The sequence below is a fragment of the Salvelinus sp. IW2-2015 genome, linkage group LG14, assembly GCF_002910315.2.
Source record: "Salvelinus sp. IW2-2015 linkage group LG14, ASM291031v2, whole genome shotgun sequence".
NCBI classification, from domain to species: Eukaryota; Metazoa; Chordata; class Actinopteri; order Salmoniformes; family Salmonidae; genus Salvelinus; species Salvelinus sp. IW2-2015.
Window position 1 is genome coordinate 10,458,358 of NC_036854.1, and position 18,190 is coordinate 10,476,547.

At 41.9% G+C, this 18,190-nt stretch overlaps 3 protein-coding genes across 4 annotated transcripts in view; 1 reads left to right on the forward strand and 2 right to left on the reverse strand.

Annotated features, from left to right (window-relative positions):
• Positions 1-6: 6 nt before the first annotated feature.
• LOC111972912 (protein-L-isoaspartate(D-aspartate) O-methyltransferase-like) lies at positions 7-2,532 on the forward strand. The gene is made up of 5 exons (XM_024000024.2): positions 7-47; positions 202-322; positions 664-749; positions 1,152-1,321; positions 1,857-2,532. The coding sequence occupies exons 1-5, from the start codon at positions 45-47 to the stop codon at positions 1,867-1,869; spliced, it is 393 nt and encodes a 130-aa protein (XP_023855792.2). The 5' UTR covers positions 7-44; the 3' UTR covers positions 1,870-2,532.
• A 1,129-nt stretch (positions 2,533-3,661) lies between these two features.
• LOC111973163 (low-density lipoprotein receptor-related protein 11-like) lies at positions 3,662-10,386 on the reverse strand. Its single transcript, XM_024000419.2, has 9 exons — positions 9,697-10,386; positions 9,094-9,251; positions 8,479-8,620; positions 7,568-7,693; positions 5,725-5,976; positions 4,750-4,920; positions 4,546-4,605; positions 4,324-4,440; positions 3,662-4,209 (listed from the first exon to the last, which is right to left on the reverse strand). The coding sequence occupies exons 1-9, from the start codon at positions 10,292-10,294 to the stop codon at positions 4,055-4,057; spliced, it is 1,779 nt and encodes a 592-aa protein (XP_023856187.1). The 5' UTR covers positions 10,295-10,386; the 3' UTR covers positions 3,662-4,054.
• Positions 10,387-10,910: 524 nt separating this feature from the next.
• Positions 10,911-18,190, reverse strand: part of LOC111973164 (mitogen-activated protein kinase kinase kinase 5-like) — a 72,314-nt gene continuing 65,034 nt past the window's right edge. For both annotated transcript variants that reach the window (XM_024000420.2, XM_024000421.2), the window contains exons 28-30: positions 13,637-13,749; positions 13,277-13,353; positions 10,911-13,142 (exon numbers count right to left, since the gene is read on the reverse strand). In XM_024000420.2, the coding sequence (XP_023856188.1) occupies positions 13,082-13,142; positions 13,277-13,353; positions 13,637-13,749 (251 nt within the window). In that variant the 3' untranslated portion in view covers positions 10,911-13,081. The remainder of the gene's footprint in view (positions 13,143-13,276; positions 13,354-13,636; positions 13,750-18,190) is intronic.

Sequence of the window (18,190 nt, forward strand, 5' to 3'; positions counted from 1 at the left end):
ATGTGGGGTCTGGCAGTGGAATCCTCTCTGCGTGCTTTGCACGAATGGTGAGCTATATTATGATGACGGGTTAATACATAACATAGTTTCTGTATTTTGGTGGTAGGGTTGGGGTACGTTTTTCTATTTCAGGTTTTTGGGTTCTGTGTAATGTTCGATGGCACAGACTTGTATACCTTCCTAATTTATTGTCTTTAACAGGTAGGTCCCAAAGGGAAGGTGATAGGAATTGACCACATCAAGGAACTAGTAGATGATTCTATAACCAATGTAAAGAAAGATGACCCCAGCTTGATAACATCAGGTAGAATAAAACTAATCGGTAAGTCTGAAAAGCAGCAAAGCAAGATGGATTTTTTTCAAATTCAATTTGGTGACTTGTATTATTGGGTTATGAAAAGGTATTGTACAAAATATACAGTTCAAATATAAAAATTAAGCTTAAAATACAGTTGCTGACGCACTGACTGTCAAGTAAGGAAACATGGGTGCGGCACTGTCTGCTGTACTGCAGTTAACCAACATCTGTGTCAGAGACGAGGTCGAGGTGGCATCGCACAGCTCTGATGTGTGCCCTGGCACTGCCTTTCAGTGTGGCCTGCTTGGCGGGTATAAGGCTGGCAGTGTGTGAGTGACAGCTGCTGCCTGTTTGTTGCGTTACAGTGGGAGACGGCCGGATGGGCCATCCAGAGGAGGCGCCTTACGATGCCATCCACGTGGGCGCGGCAGCACCCAACGTGCCACAAGCAGTAAGTTCCCAAACCACAGAAAAAACTAATGAAGGCATCAAAGGGGACCCAGTTAATAGGAGTCCCATCGCCACAATCCACCATCATCCGTAGGAATGCTGTGGTCAGAGAGGAGATCAAAACCAACACGGACTCTAACTCTGTTAGTAACTGCAGGCTTTGGTCGGTCTCAGGAAATATGTTAGTACTCTATGCTGTGTTATTTTGTCAAACAGTACCCTGGTTTATTCAGGTGTAACTACACTGTAGAATATTTTGATACTAGGCTAGCCATTGCATTGTTATTGTGAACATCTCGTCTTAGAAGACTTGTCTAGTCTGATGGAGTGGAAAACTGGGAATGTCTGGACCTTGGGGCAGGTTATCTGGTTCTGACCCAGTGAGTGTCCTCTCCTCCCTCAGCTCCTGGATCAGCTGAAGCCAGGCGGCAGGCTGATTCTACCCGTGGGGCCGGCCGGAGGGAACCAGATGCTGGAGCAGTACGACAAACTGGAGGACGGCAGCACCAAGATGAAGCCCCTGATGGGGGTGATTTACGTGCCTTTAACAGACAAAGAGAAGCAGTGGTCCAGGTGGAAGTGACTTCCTACTCCCTCTCTCCTTCACACAGTGGGCAAAGGTGAAATGGTGTGGCCTGGAGCAGATAATGGATCCCAAGGGGCTGTGTTTGCTGCTTGTCATCATTAGTTGCTTCTTCCATACCATGTCAACTGGCTGCACGTTTTCTTAGTTTTAATCCCTTAAACGAGTATGATATTTTAGATCTGTTCAGCTAAACAAGAGTGCAGTGACGCAACAATCAAGTGTGGATTCTGTTTGGTATTACAAGAATGGTTTTCTTTGAAGTTGAGTTATGTTTGATATTTGGCTGTGTTACTTCTGGCATGAGAGCTTATCAATTTTAATCATCCTTGTTCTTGAGGGGAAGTCTACGAGACGTTTAGCCTCATTTTGGATTTTGCACGTGGTGTGGGGCTTTCTATAACAGTTTGTGCATGGGAGTGTCTAACTGACCTTCAGTGGCATTACAAGAGGGTGTTATGATTTTGACACAGTACATTTCCTCTTTTTAAGTACATCGCTTAATGTTTTGCCTCTTTCTCACAGGGATGAACTTTGAGGCGACAAACTGTCCATATACCACATTTTCAATGTGAGCCTGGAGGAGACGACTTTGGGTTCCAACAACAGCCATTGGAATTCAAAACATAAACCATGGTGATTTTGTTTTCTTTATCATGCTGAGGAATAACCCCTGAGGTTGGGAAAAATACTGTTAGAGATTGAACAGAAGAAAGTGTCGGGGTTAGTCTTTTTTTCAGGCCTGCATTTTTTMGGGGGGTTGTGAATTTTTCCTTTTGATTTGCTGCAGGATTTTGAGTTTTTTGAAATTTTTACATTTTGGTTACATCCGTGAGTTGCAATCAACCATTTCAACAATAATGCATTTCAGCTCCATCAAAGCTGAGTGTGAAGAGGTTGCCAGACTGATCTGATAAGGAAAGCCTGAGTTGATGAGATTATTCACCCACTTGCTACCGATTTTGCATCTGAAGATCTGATTGTAGATATCTGTACTGCTCTGCTAACATATCACCCCCCCACACAGTATTTAAACAGGCACACGCAGGCTGCACAAATGGCTACTCTATCCCACATCCAGTTGTTTGACATGCAGCACATGACACTAAATGGCATTAAAGAAAGGACTATTACACCTAGATTTACTTGTACAGTTGGATACAGGCAAAAGCCAAACCACAACACTCTACAACAAGAGTGGAGTACTTCCACATGGTTTCAATGACAACATTGTGTGCAGGCTTTACTGATGACCGACACTAAATGAAATAGCCGGTGCTTTGCCAAAATAAGCCTCAATGCAAAGAAAATGAATGTCTGTTGTTTTTTAAAAACATGGAATTAAAAAGCACATTTATTTTGGATGGTCCATGGCTTTCACAATTTCTGGAATGGCAAAAATGAAAATAAAGAGATGCTTATGTTTTTGTCCCCCTTGTGCTGTGGAGTGTTTATTGTTACAAGCTGTATATGCCGTTGAAGACAGCACCTACTGCCATTTGTCCTTACCACTCTAAAAACCTAGAGCAGGAAGAATCCACGTTGTATATTCTGATTGCATTACCACTCAAAATACTCTGAACACTATCACAGAGTTACAAAAGATATATTGATCAAGAGTTAACTTTACTATTTCACACAAACTGTATGCATACAGACATTTGAGCTACATTAACATCTTAAAACTACATAGCTAGACGATACAGAAAAGCAACCGACCACATTGCAATATCAGACAGCCTAGACTGCTTTATGGCTTGATATGGGCGTTTCTGGAATTACTTGCTGTTATAACAAAATAATAATTTTCAGTAAATTTAAAATGAGTCTGGTACAAAATAAAACTCGAGGCCAAGCCTAATAGATATACAGCATCATGGCACAACAGTGCCACTCAGTGGCAGAAGTATTACGTAAGGGATAAAGTACTATATCTCCAACGAAAATATACATCCATAATCCATGAAATGAAAATGTTGTACTATTAAGGAAAAGAGGGTGAAAGAGAAATAATGAAAGAGCAGACGAGCATCAGTTTTCACACCAAGCYAGTATACAAAAGTGGCAAACATTTCTTCCCTGTTAAAAGGTGGGTTCGATTTAGCTCAACCATGACCCTGGAGCGCTGGGTGGGTAGAGCTTGCACTTTTGGGACCATTCCAATGGGACAATTTTAAAGAGTGATCTCTGCCTACCTAGCACGGTGAGTTAGATATATCAAGTGCACCTACAGGTGTACACAGTCATGATATAGAACGTTTGATAGGCTGTTATCATGAAGAGTCCTCCTGGCTAACAAGTTGACTGACAGTTTTGGTGTTTCTGCCTGAGGGGCTTTTAGTGCAGAGGGTGCATCCAAAAGAAATAGAAGTGCCATGCACAGGCTTTTTGAGAGGCAGGTGCTCAAACTAAAAAAAGAGCACCCAAAAAATAAGATTCTGCCACCGCGGTCACAGATTCATTGAGCAATTATGACTTTGATTATTTAGTTACATAGAAGCAATAGATGGCCATATCTTAATGGCTAATTCAATGACACATATTTAATGGGAATTTAAAGARGACTTGCGGGCAGTGGGTTCAGAACAACTGCAACAAAAACTGTATATCAACAACAAAAAATAAATGTTTGTTTACAAAAGGGCACTTTAGCGACTGGAAGGGCAAAGGGGCATGTGCTCTGCACAGGTAGAGCCCTATCTGTGCATGTGCCTGCTATGCTGCTACAGGTACATGCCGTTGATGAGATAATCAGACTCCTCTGTGGTGAGGGGGCGAGCCTTCTTCAGCTTGTGGTGGACCAACCGCAGACGACAGCCAATCATGAGCAGCAACAGAGCCGTGATGATCAGGCCCAGAACCAATGGCAGGATCGCACCTGCAGGGGAGAAGAGAGAGATAAAGACACTGTCATATACTATCTTGAATTCTCCATGTATAACCTCATATTACAGAGTTATTGTAACTAAGTTGGTAAGGATGTTGAACAGACCTGACTCAGGCACTGGGTGTCCTCCGACTACTGAGTGTGGTTTGGATATTGGGAACATGTCACTCTCTGCTAGTAGTTTGGTCTCTGGCCACTTCATGGTCACTTTAGGGGTCTCTACTGTAAATGTTAATACACTGGTTAAGACTGAAACAGGTGAGAGATTGTATTCAGCTCATTAATAATCATGTTCAGGAGTAATAATCATGAAACAATGGAATTTACCTGACTCTGTGTGTTTGGTGGTGGGGGGAGGTGCCACGGTCATTTGCTTGATAGCAGTACCTGAATTATTTCTTTCCATTATTCATTTGCATAATTGTCTTCCTACATTATGTACACCTCATTCAATATGTAATGAGAATGCACATCAGAATCCAGATCATTCTAAAAAAACAAAGAAAATGTAGTCTCCTAGAATAATCCTACCTGTTTTTTCTATACATTCATTGACACAGTCTGTCTGCTGCAGGAAGTTGTTATGGTTGCCCTTGCAGCCTCCGTAGATGAAGTGCTTGCACTCTTCAGCTACAGGGTCATAGAACCAGCGTGGGAAGATGCCTTTACATGGCCCCACAGCAGGGGGAGCTGCACAGGGCTCTGCTGGGACAAAGAGAGAACAGAGAAAGTGAGAGATTTGGTCAGGTGGGAGAGAGAGAACGTAGAGAGCGAGAGAGAGATTTGGTCAGGTGGGACAGAAAGACAACAGAGAGAGGGAGGAAGAGATTTGTTCAGGTGGGACAGAGAGAGAGAGATTTCGTCAGCTGCGACAGGGGGACAGAGCAAAGAGCGGGAGGGAGCGATTTGGTCAGGTGTGACAGAGAGAAGGAACGAGAGATTTGGTCAGGTGGTCTCAGTCTTTGATAAGTTAACATTGGAAGTACCCCGCCTCATCTGTCTCAGGCTAGCCTAACTCAGGGATCAGGTGGCGGGGGACAGAGGAGTGCTTTGTTCCAACGCTGAGGGGGGACATGGGGATAAATGGCCCCTGTGAGGCTCACTCCCGTCCCAGGACTGCACTCCAATCTCAGCCCTGCTCGTCTCACAGAGTGCCCCTGTGGGCTGTATTCTGTCTCGCTCCACAGTTCCAGATCAGCTCTATGGCTCAATGGCTGCCTTCAAGGGTTCAATCTGTCTCTCTCTGCGCTTACTAGCTAACACACAAAGGCCTTCCGCTCTCTGCTAACACATACAAAACTCTGGCCAACCAGAAAAATGTTGCAGCTACCAAATGGATTGAATTACTTCACAGCTGACCAAAACCTTTAATCTATAGTTGTTTTTTGTCTACAGGTTTTTGTCCAAAGCTGTTAATATGGTGTTTTGACTCATGTGCATTAAATTGCCTACTGGCTTATAGCTAAGTAGTAACAAAGCTAGGTAATAGTTACACAATGACAGTACCTTGACTGACAGGGCTCTCCTGTTCACTGTGACTTGGCTGTGGCAGGACTGGGGGCACTGCTTTGCTCCTGTCATGAGACTGTGGGGTCTGTGGGTCTTGTGGAGCTTGTGGTGGAGGTGGTCTGGCCTCCTCCATGGTCTTCTTGGGCACACCCTGGGCCATGGAGTGGTCCTCAGTCTCCTCTGGCTGAGCCACAGGCCTGTGTGGGCTGGCACCTGCAGGGTGGGTCACCGACTTCCTGTTCCCATCAACTGTAGAGAGGAAAGAGATGACAGGGCATGGTTATCCTGGGCTCTCAGACACAATGCAAATACACATTCACCTGCTCATCATTCATTTACTGCAGCCCTCCTTGCTCTGATATTCCAGACTGAACTGCATGTATACAAATCTATCCTTGTACACTCAAGTATAAAACTACAATCCATCCTAGTACACTCTAGTCTAAAACTACACTCCATCCTGGGACAATAAAGTCTAAAACTACACTCCATCCTGGTACAWTAAAGTCTAAAACTACACTCCATCCGGGTACAATAAAGTCTAAAACTACACTCCATCCTAGTACAATAAAGTCTAAAACTAACACTCCATCCAGTACAATAAAGTCTAAAACTACACTCCAGCCTGGTACAATAAAGTCTAAAAATACACTCCATCCTAGTACAATAAAGTCTAAAACTACACTCCATCCTGGGAAAATAAAGTATAAAACTACACTCCATCCTGGTACAATAAAGTATAAAACTACACTCCATCCTAGTACAATAAAGTATAAAACTACACTCCATCCTGTACAATAAAGTCTAAAACTACACTCCATCCTAGTACAATAAAGTCTAAAACTACCACTCCATCCTGGTACAATAAAGTCTAAAACTACACTCCATCCTAGTACAATAAAGTCTAAAACTACACTCCATCCTGGTACAATAAAGTCTAAAACTACACTCCATCCTGGTACAAAAAGTCTAAAAATACATCCCCATCCTAGTACAATAAAGTCTAAAATACACTCCACTCTGTCAATAAGTCTAAACTAACTATCCATCCTAGTACATAAGTTTAAAACTACACTCCATCCTGGTACAATAAAGTCTAAACTACACTCCATCCTGGGACAATAAAGTCTAAAACTACACTCCATCCTGGTACAATAAAGTCTAAAACTACACTCCATCCTAGTACAATAAAGTCTAAAACTACCTTCATCCTAGTACAATAAAGTCTAAAACTACACTCCATCCTGGTACAATAAAGTCTAAAACCTACACTCCATCCTGGGACAATAAAGTCTAAACTACACTCCATCCTGGTACAATAAAGTCTAAAACTACACTCCATCCTGGTACAATAAAGTCTAAAAATACACTCCATCCTAGTACAATAAAGTCTAAAACTACACTCCATCCTGTTACAATAAAGTCTAAAAACTACACTCCCATCCTAGTACAATAAAGTCTAAAACTACACTCCATCCTGGTAGCAAAAAGTCTAAAACTACACTCCATCTGAACAATAAAGTCTAAAACTACACTCCATCCTGGTACAATAAAGTCTAAAACTACACTCCATCCTAGTACAATAAAGTCTAAAACTACACTTCATCCTGGTACAATAAAGTCTAAAACTACACTTCATCCTGGTACAATAAAGTCCACACAGGAAACCTACAGCCCTCTATGTTGTTATTATTTTTATTTTTATTATTCTGTTATTATATTACAATATGATCATCATTTTATTTATTTAACCTTTATTTTGACAGGAAAGTCAACAATTACCAGGAGCTACTGCCTCCCCGTGGCTGACAGTGTGAGGAGGACAGATTGAGTGACTTACAGCTCTGGCAGAAATCCTCGTCTGAGCGGTCTGGACACTGCTGCTTCCCATCGCAGGCGTAGGTGATGTCAATACAGCAGCCGTCGTCACACATGAACTGGTAGCGGGAGCAGCTACCTGTACATACTGGGGGAGAGGAGACACAAACACCTCTGTTTTACTCTCCAATGACACTGTAGTTCAGTGGCTACACACTCACAAATGGGTGATGAAGCGCTACTATTGGCCACGACCACCACCACGGCACCCAATGACAGTCCCCAGGTATACTTGACAGCCTTCCTACAGTATGGATGCTGTGTTAAACTGCTGTTCTGTGTAATAGGTCACTCATCTTATGTTTGTTGGAATTCGGGATTGGACAGGAGAAATGTATAATAGTTGTACATTATGTTGCTGTAATATTCATCACTTATAGGTTTAGAAAAGGACCTTCATATTCCAGGTACATAAACAATCCCTACCCTCTTCCTTCGTTTATTACTCTAGATGGGGCTAGACTAGGATGATTTAAGGCATACTGTATCTCATCCATCTCTATGCAGTGAATAGATTAACATGCCTGATCATCTGAATGGCTATTAGGCAGCCAGCCATTTGACTAGGACAGTACTGCTTAATTGATTAGAGCACTAAATCCCAGGCTCTGTTTCATTATACGATGAATTCAACCCTTGGAAGCATGGATTCAATTGCAGTGAAAAGGTCATTGCCTGTAATGCATTGGTCTAGAGTGGAAAAGGTATTATATGAGGAACAGGACCACAGAGAAGCACAAAGAAATTTGACCACAACAACACAATATTGCTATTAATGTTAGTCACAGAATAGCGAGAAATTAGGCAAGATCCACTAATGAATGATAGATGAACATGAGGAGGTACATCTGGCTGGTTTGAAGTGTTTTTCACCTTCAGCTTGGCGTTCTGGAGCCAGCACAGTCACAGTGACATTGTCGGTGCTCTTCTGTCCCGCGGTGTCGGTGACAGTCATCTGGAAGGTATAGACACCCTCCTGTAGACCACTGATCTTCAGTAACCCTGGATGGGTCACCTGCAGGTGAGCGGAAATAACATTTCAGAGAGAAAATAGCACTGAAGAAAACTGCACTGAAAAATGATGCCATGAACAAAGCCACCTTCATTGGAAGAGTCAAGAGGGGTTTCTTCTAAAGACCCACTACTGGTATATCACATCAACCGCTCAGTGGCGTCACAGGGAGAGAGAGGGTAGCCTACAATAGGGCTCTTGTCCTTTCGGCAGGTTGGGTGACAATAGCCTTTTATTTGTGTCTGTGCAGCAGGGCATTATGTGGCTCCGGCCGCACCATGCAAACCGCCATGTTGACTTCAGTATATACCTCATTCTATGTATYACATTATAGCAACAAGACAACTGTGAGTCCCAGATCTGCTAAATCAAATGCCATCCCACAGTGTTTTGACACTCGACATTACTCACAGAGGAAAGAATCTAAGCAGAAACAAAGTTTAAATGCGGAAGAATGACACCAGTTGCAGTGTTACCTTCATGTTGATGTCTTGGTCGCCCTTCACCAGGGCCCATTCGTAACGAGTTACTCCGTGGTCGTCCACACTGTCCCGGCCGTCCACTACGGCCCAGTCAGTGGGCAGCTGGATGACCACATCCTGGCCGGCATCACTCCGGGGCGGTTCGTCCATGTCTGAAAACAACCCAGAGCAGAGCTAACCCACTGGGCACAGATGTCAGTTCAACGTCTAGTTTTGATTTTCATTTACATTTAGTTGAGTTGTCAGCTAACCTGTATTCAACGTGAAATKAACATAACATTTCACCATGTCATTGGATTTAGTTTAAAAGTTGGGTGAAACTTGTCAAGCGCACCTGGACCCACGGACTTAGATTACATCTAAATTTAGAAGCAGGGGGCAAATAGCAAATGATTAACCCAAGCTAAACACCAGACTGATAATTGTTAGAGGCTGTGGAACAGAATTACCAGCAACCATTTACTATGTATGCATGCTTTATCATAAGCAATAGCAACACATTATATACTTTTGTGATTTAGACAAACACTTGCATGTATGTATATTGTATGTTATAACTTATATCCCATATAAATCAAAGCAGGTGGCGAACCTCACCTGGCATGCCATCTTCAACACTAGGTTTATCCTCAGGTCTCCTGATTTTGTTCCCATCTACATTGCCACTGGAAGAGGTGAGGTGTCCTGTTGTATTGTGAGCCCGGCTGTAGGTGCTGAACCCTGCCTGTGCTGCGAACGAACAGACGTTTTTATTTCTATAACTACAGTTGAGCAAATAGCAGCTGAGGCCGTCGTCCGACTGTCTCAGGTCCTCCTGGACCACCGCCACCGTGCAGTGGGGGTCTGCGCAGCAGGCATGGAGACAGTCTTTCCAACTGTACACCTGGTCAGGAGCCGAGAGAAAGGTGGCCCCCTGCTCTATGGAGGCCCTCGCTCGGATGATGTGCTCCTCTACGGCGTTGAAGTCACCCAGGCAGACGTCAACCACCTCCTCTTCCTCCCTGCTATACGTCTGGTCCTGTTGGAGCTGCTTGCGGAATTCTCCTAAGAGCTCTTCCACCCCTGATATTTTAGATTTCAAGTCCGATATTTTAGAGGACCGGGTGTGAATGCTAGTCACCATACAGAACAGCAGCATACACGCAATAAGTCGATGCTGAGCCAAAGCCATTATGTTTACGCAGTTAGACGGCATCCTTCCCGGGTATTTTCTGACGCATGAGGAGGCCCTTCTTTATTTCAACACCAGAAACCTATAACGCAAAATATAAATACAAATATTGTCTCATATCCAATAATCTCGAGTCGCCGGTGAACACTTTTGCTTGCTTCTTTTTGCGARGCTAAAGGTCTTTTGTCGGTATCATGATGGCACTGCTTGGAGGGAGCGCCCAACATCCACATCCAGCCACAGTGATTGGAGGCGCACTGAAATCATTGACGTCACGGATGATGTTTTATATTGAGTCTCTTCAGGATCTGTGCTATCCGGAATCATTGGGACGTCCCTACGCCAATGAAGTTGAAATGTACAATGGTTATGGTTAATTACGGTTTATGGTTAGCGTAGGGTATAAAGTTAGGGGTGGAGTTCAGGGTATGGACGTTCCAAGTATGCCGGATAGCACAGCCCGTTTCCCGCAGCGCGCCTGTCAGTTTTTGTTTTATGCAACTCTCTGTATGTCTGCAAGCTTAAGAACTGTAGATTTTCTGAATATTATTAGGGTACTAGACCCGCATTTTGAAATCATAGGCCCATGGAAAATGATTTGTGTTCAGTTGTGTGAATATAATGTCCATAATAAACATGATTTCAGTTTACACTTTATTTCACAGTTAAGAATAAGACGATGTTTTGTGTTACACAACAATATGTTATTGCACAAATAATGTAATCAATCTATCATGAATATGAAAACAAAACGGACATATTTGAGCAAAACTTAATTTGTGTATTTCTGACAGAAATATTTAAAATAAAAGAGGTTGGTGGTACAACAATATGACCATCTTGTTTTCGATTCGGATTTTCAATCAAACATATACATTTGATTTAAAGAATTTGGATTTTTAAAGGGGCAATCTGCAGTTGCTATATACATTTTTGAACTTGTGAATGAATGATATGTACCAATTGATTCTTGAAGAATATAGCTTATAAATGCCAGTGGCAGGGAGGCCACTTTGTTATCCTTTCAACTGCTGATTGCCGCTTTAAAGATCATATAATATACAAATGAAGGCAGGCTAAAACTCTATAATTCCCCAAATATACAACAAAAATACATCTTCAATAGAGTAAAATATCAATTGGGTCATCTGTTTTTTCCTATCAAATATCATACAAAATCTGACATGTGGAAGTATAATGCGTAGGTTAGATCATTTTGTTCCATCGCCAGTATCAATAATATCTATAAATTACCCAACTCAACTTTGTGTTGCACATTAGATAGGACATCTAGGTTTTTGTAAATTGTTTAACTAAAAATAGTAATTTACTGTCATAATATTTGCAATATATTTACATAATTTCCCCTAAAATCACACCAAAAAATCTTAAAGTTACATAAATGTTAAATAATTACTTGAACAAATGAAGTCAAGAGTTTTGATGATTCAAAGCCTTCACAGACAGTTAAACAAAAAGGTACAAAAGGGCAGGCATGCAGTGATGGCCTTGAGAGTAGGCAACATGCATAAAAATACATTTAAATAAAGTAGTGATAAGAAGCCACTGACAATAACAATGTTGTTTATCAACATAATGTACAGCAGCTCAAACACATCAGTTAACATTGTATTTTATCTCTCAGGCTTGGTTTAGAAAATGGTCAGTCTCATGTGTTGTTAACAAATGATAGTAAGGTGAAAATTCTACAACCAAATAACATTTAAAGATTAAACACATTCTCAGATATTTATAGGTAATGTTCCACTGTTTGCCCTGTGAATCTTGGAGCACCAGCTTAAAACATGTCATAACTGTTGAACATTATAAAATCAGTGGTGCTTATTTACACTGAACAAAAGTATAAACAAATGTTTTCATGAGTTGAAATAAAAGATCCCAGAAATGTTCAATACGCACTAAAAGCTTATTTCTCTCAAATTGTGCGCACAATTTTGACAAGACAAGATAATCCATCCACCTGACAGCCGTGGCATATCAAGAAGCTGATTAAACAYCATGATCATTACACAGGTGRACCTTGTGCCGGGGACAATAAAAGGCCTCTCTAAAATGTGCAGTTCTGTCACACAACACAATGCCACAGATGTCTCAAGTTTTGAGGGTGCATGCAATTGGCATGCTGACTGCAGCCATGTCATGACTGCAGAGCTGTTGGTAGAGAATTGAATGTTAATTTCTCTACCATAAGCCACCTCCAATGTTGTTTTAAAAAATTTAGCGGTACGTCCAACCGGCCTCACAACCGCAGACCATGTGTATGGCGTCGTGTGGGCGAGCAGTTTGCTAATGTCAACATTGCGAACAGAGTGCCTCATGGTGGCGATGGCATTTTGGTATGGGCAGGCATAAGCTACAGACAAAAACACAATTGCATTGTATCGATTGGCAATTTGAATGCACAAAAATAGCGCAATAGATTTCGGCCTAATGAATTTATTTCAATTGACTGATTTCTTCATACGAACTATAACTCAGTAAAATCTTTGAAATGGTTGCATGTTGCGTTTATATTTTTACATGAAAAAGTAACCCCGTTTGAAAATAATAATTCCCCCAAAACATTTCCATAACCCAACAAGGTCTCTCTCTAACACACACAATACTCCATAGGTCTCTCTCACACAATAATGGCAATACTCCACACATTATCAACTACACTGGAGTCTTGGTCTAATAAATACTGAGATTAAAGTGCAGTGGTAAGATTTGAGGAGAATACTCAGTTGTTGTTGTTGTTGTGGTAAAGTTCCTGTACAGTAGCAGTGGCTAATGCCACACGAAGGCTCCTCACGCAGGCTTCTCTCTGTAGTCTGTGATGGCCTTCCATAGCTTACACAGGATCCCACCTCTGAGGAGGAAAACATGAGAAAGATAAACACAGACTATTATCACAACGTACGATATTAGTGTTTCAATCAGGTTACTGACATGGCTGGCTATTTGACAGTGTAGGAGAGATGTTGTATATTGTATGTTGTATACCTTAATCTCAAACTCTTCAGGTCATCTCTCGTCACATAGTGGAGAAGGTCATCTAACGTGTAATCCTCGGTCAGAATCTACAAAATGGGTCAAATCATTGGTACATGAAATAGATGAAGCTCGTGGCCAATAGATGGTGCTCAACCGTGTATCTGTTATTAAGGCTTTACACATACAGTATGCATATAGCCTTCTGTGCAATAATCAAACATCAATCAAGCCATTTGTTTTAACAGCTTTACAGCAATGCACATTGTTTACTGTAGTATAGTGGGAGAGAATTACGTGGGTGTGAGTTTGTTTACATAATGTGCCCATTTAAAACAGACGTGGCTGGGGGAGAGCTGCCTCAGGACCTACCCTATCCATGGAGTCATCGTCAGCTCCTTGGAGTTTCAGCCACTTGATCAGCTCTGGGTCCCCATGGCTCATAGTGGACTTGCTCCTTTGGCTCACTGATAATGTAGGCATATCTGTCAACAACAAAAGTACATGTCCAACTATTAAAGGGGCAATCTGCAGTTGCTACATACATTTCAAATGTAAAATGAATGATATGTACCCATTTCATCTTAACTTATAAATGCCTCATAAGCTTAGTTCAACTGTCGATCTCCATCATAACCCAAAATAAAAGGTTGTTTTACTCCAATGTTTGTAAACAAATTGAATGTAAACAAACACTGTATAGTCTCAAAACATGGTTAAACTATAATATTTATAATTCTTGGATGATCAGTCCTTGCATCAATAGCTCTGTCTATGAATTTGAGAATTTCTCCAGCCTTTAACCAAAACAGTCACTTTTTTATTGTTTCTACTGCGGATTGTTTCTACTGCAGATTTAACAACAACCATGTATCATCCATATAACCAATCATATTAGAAACAGCAAAGAATATGCATTGTCTATTTCCTGATGCATCTGTTGTACAAATATTTCCATTAATCCTTTAAAAAGCAGTATTTTTAATGCTCTTGTGCATAGTGTATGTAGTGTATGTTAGGATTTGTGTAGTGTATGTTGGGCAGTGGTGGAAAAAGTACTCAATTGTCATACTTGAGTAAAAGTAAAGATACCTTAATAGAAAATGACTCAACAGGGTCTCCTGAGTGGCACAGTGGTCTAAGGCACTGCATCACAGTGCTAGCTATGCCACTAGAGATTCTGGGTTCGAGTCCAGGCTCTGTCGCAGCCGGCCATGACTGGGAGACCCATGGGGTGGTGCACAATTGGCCCAGCGTCATCCGGGTTAGGGGAGGGTTTGGCCAGCAGGAATGTCCCATCGCGCACTAGCAACTCCTGTGGGCCGGGCGCAGTGCACGCTGACACGGTTGCCAGGTGTACAGTGTTTCCTCCGACACATTGGTGCGGCTGGCTTCCGGGTTAAGTGGGCATTGTGTCAAGAAGCAGTGCGGCTTGGTTGGGTTGTGTTTTCGAGGACGCACGACCTTCACCTCTCCTGAGTCCGTACGGGAGTTGCAGCGATGAGACAAGACTGTAACTACCAATTGTATACCACGAAAAAGGGGTAAAAWWWWWWTTTWAACTGGAAAATGACTCAAGTGAAAGTCACCCAGTAAAATACTGAAAGTATTTGGTTTTAAACCTATACCTATATTTTTTGATACCTATACTTAGGTATCAAAAGTAAATGGAATTGCTAAAATGTCCTTAAGTATCAAAAGTAAAAGTATACTTAATTTAAAATTCCTTAAATTAAGCAAACCAGACAGCACAATTTTCTTTTTTTTATTGATGGATAGCCAGGGGCACACTCCAACACTCAAGACATAATTTACAAATGAAGCGTTTGTGTTTAATGAGTCTGCCAGATCAGAACCCCTCTTTTACACTACTGCTACTCTCTGTTCATCATATATGCATAGTCACTTTAACCATATCTACATGTACATACTACCTCAATCAGCCCGACTAACCGGTGTCTGTATGTAGCCTCGCTACTTTTATAGCCTCGCTACTGTATATAGCCGCGCTACTGTTATTTTTCACTGTCTTTTTACTGTTGTTTTTATTTCTTTACTTACCTATTGTTCACCTAATATTTTTTTTTCACTATTGGTTAGAGCCTGTAAGTAAGCATTTCACTGTAAGGTCTACCTACACCTGTTGTATTCGGCGCACGTGACAAATAAACTTTGATTTGATTTGAGTAGGAATGAACAGGGATGTTCTCTTGATAAGTGAGTGAATTGTACCATTTTCCTGTCCTGTCACGTACTTTTGGGTGTCAGGGAAAATGTATGGAGTAAAAAGTACATAATTMTCTTAGGAATGTAGTGAAATAATGTTGTAATAAAGTTGTCAAAAATATAAATAGTAAAGTAAAGTACAGATACCCCCAAAAACTACTTAAGTAGTACTTTAAATTATTTTCACTTACAGTTGAAGTTGGAAGTTTACATACACCTTAGCCAAATACATTTAAAGTCAGTTTTTCACAATTCCTGACATTTAATCCTAGTAAAAATGCCCTGTCTTTGGTCAGTTAGGATCAGCACTTTATTTTAAGAATGTGAAATGTCAGAATAATAGTAAAGAGGGTGGGTCAGAAGTTTACATACACTCAATTAGTATTTGGTAGCGTTGCCTTTAAATTGTTTAACTTGGGTCAAACATTTTGGGTAGCCTTCCACAAGCTTCCCACAATAAGTTGCGTGYATTTTGGCCCATTCCTCCTGACAGAGCTGGTGTAACTGAGTCAGGTTTGTAGGCKTCCTTGCTCGCACACGCTTTTTCAGTTCTGCCCACAAATTTTCTATAGGATTGAGGTCACGTCTTTGTGATGGCCACTCCAATACCTTGACTTTGTTGTCCTTAAGCCATTTTGCCACAACTTTGGAAGTATGCTTGGGGTCATTGTCCATTTGGAAGACCCATTTGCGACCAAGCTTGAACTTCCTGACTGATGTCTTGAGATGTTGCTTCAATATATCCACATTAATTTTCCCTACCTCATGATGCCATCTATTTTTGAAGTGCACCAGTCCCTCCTGCAACAAAGCACCCCCACAACATGATGCTGCCACCCCCCGTCCTTCACGGATGGGATGGTTGTTTCTTCGGCTTGCAAGCGCCCCGCTTTTCCTCCAAACATAACGATGGTCATTATGGCAAACAGTTTCTATTTTTGTTTCATCAGACCAGAGGACATTTCTTCAAAAAGTACGATCTTTGTCCCCATGTGCAGTTGCAAACCGTAGTCTGGCTTTTTTATGGTGGTTTTGGAGCAGTGGCTTCTTCCTTGCTGAGCGGCCTTTCAGTTATGTCGATATAGGACTTGTTTTACTGTGGATATAGATAATTTGTACCTGTTTCCTCCAGCATCTTCACAAGGTCCTTTGCTGGTTGTCCTTTGCTGTTGATTTGCACTTTTCGCACAAAGTACGTTCATCTCTAGGAGACAGAACGCGTCTCCTTCTTGAACAGTATGACGGCTGCGTGGTCCCATGCGTTTATACTTGCGTACTATTGATTGTACAGATGAACGTGATACCTTCAGGCGTTTGGAAATTGCTCCCAAAGATGAACCAGATTTGTGGAGGTCAACAATTTATTTTCTGAGGTCTGGCTGTTTTCTTTTGATTTCCATGATGTCAAGCAAAGAGGCACGAGTTTGATGGTAGGCCGTTGAAATAATCCACAGACAACCGCCAATTGACTCAAATGATGTCAATTAGCCCTATCAGAAGCTTTCTAAAGGCCATGACATAATTTCTGTAATTTTCCAAGCTGTTTAAAGGCACAGTCAACTAAGTGTATGTAAACTTTCTGACCCACTGGAATTGTGATACAGTGAATTATAAGTGAAATACATCTGTCTGTAAACAATTGTCGGAAAAATTACTTGTGTCATGCACAAAGTAGATGTCCTGAACCCGACTTGCCAAAACTATAGTTTGTTAACAACAAATGTGAGGAGTGGTATGTAAACTTCCGATTCAACTTTAAGTCCTTTACACCACTGAGTTTGAAGTTGTGAAGTGTATGTTGGGGTGTGTAGTGTGTTTGGGAGTGTTGAGTGTATGTTGGAGGTTGTGCAGTGTATGTTGGGAGTGGTGTGTAGTGATGTTGGGAGGTGTTAGTGATGTTGGGAGTGTGTTAGTGGATGTTGGGAGGTGGTGTAGTGTCTTTGGGAGGTGTGTAGTGTCTGTTAGGTTGATGGATGTTGGGAGGTGTGTAGTTTGTTGGAGGGGAGGTGTGTAGTGTTTGTTGGGAGGTGGTGTAGCGTTTGTTGGGAGGGTGTGGTAGCGTTTGTTGGGAGGTGTTGTAGCGTTTGTTGGGAGTGAGTGTAGTGTGATGTTGGGAGGTGTGTAAGTGGATGTTGGGGAGGTGTGTAGTGGATGTTGGGAGCTTGTGTAGCATTTGTTGGGAGGTGTGTAGCGTTTGTTGGAGTTAGTGGTAGTGGATGTTGGGAGGTGTGTAGTGGGATGTTGGCGGTGTGTAGATTTGTTGGAGGTTGTGTAGTTTTTGTTGGGAAGGTGTGTAGTTGTTTGTTGGGAGTAGTGTAGTGATTGTGGAGGTGGTTAGTGGAGGATGTTGGAGGTGGTGTAGTGGATGTTGGGAGGTTGTGTAGTGTATTGGAGTGTGTTGTATGTGGGACGATGTGTAGTGTTTGTTGGGAGTAGTGTAGTGGATGTTGGGAGGTGTGTAAGTGGAATGTTTGGGAGGTGTGTAGTGGATGTTTGTGGGTAGGTGTGTTGTATTTTGGGAGGTGGTGTTGTGTATGTTGGGAGATGTGTAGTGTTTGTTGGGAGGTGTGTAGTGTTTTTGGGTGCTGTGTAGTGGATGTTGGGAGGTGTGTAGTGGATGTTGGGAGGTGTGTAGTGTTTTTGGGTGCTGTGTAGTGTATGTTGGGAGCTGTTGAGTGTATGTTGGTAGGTGTGTTGAGA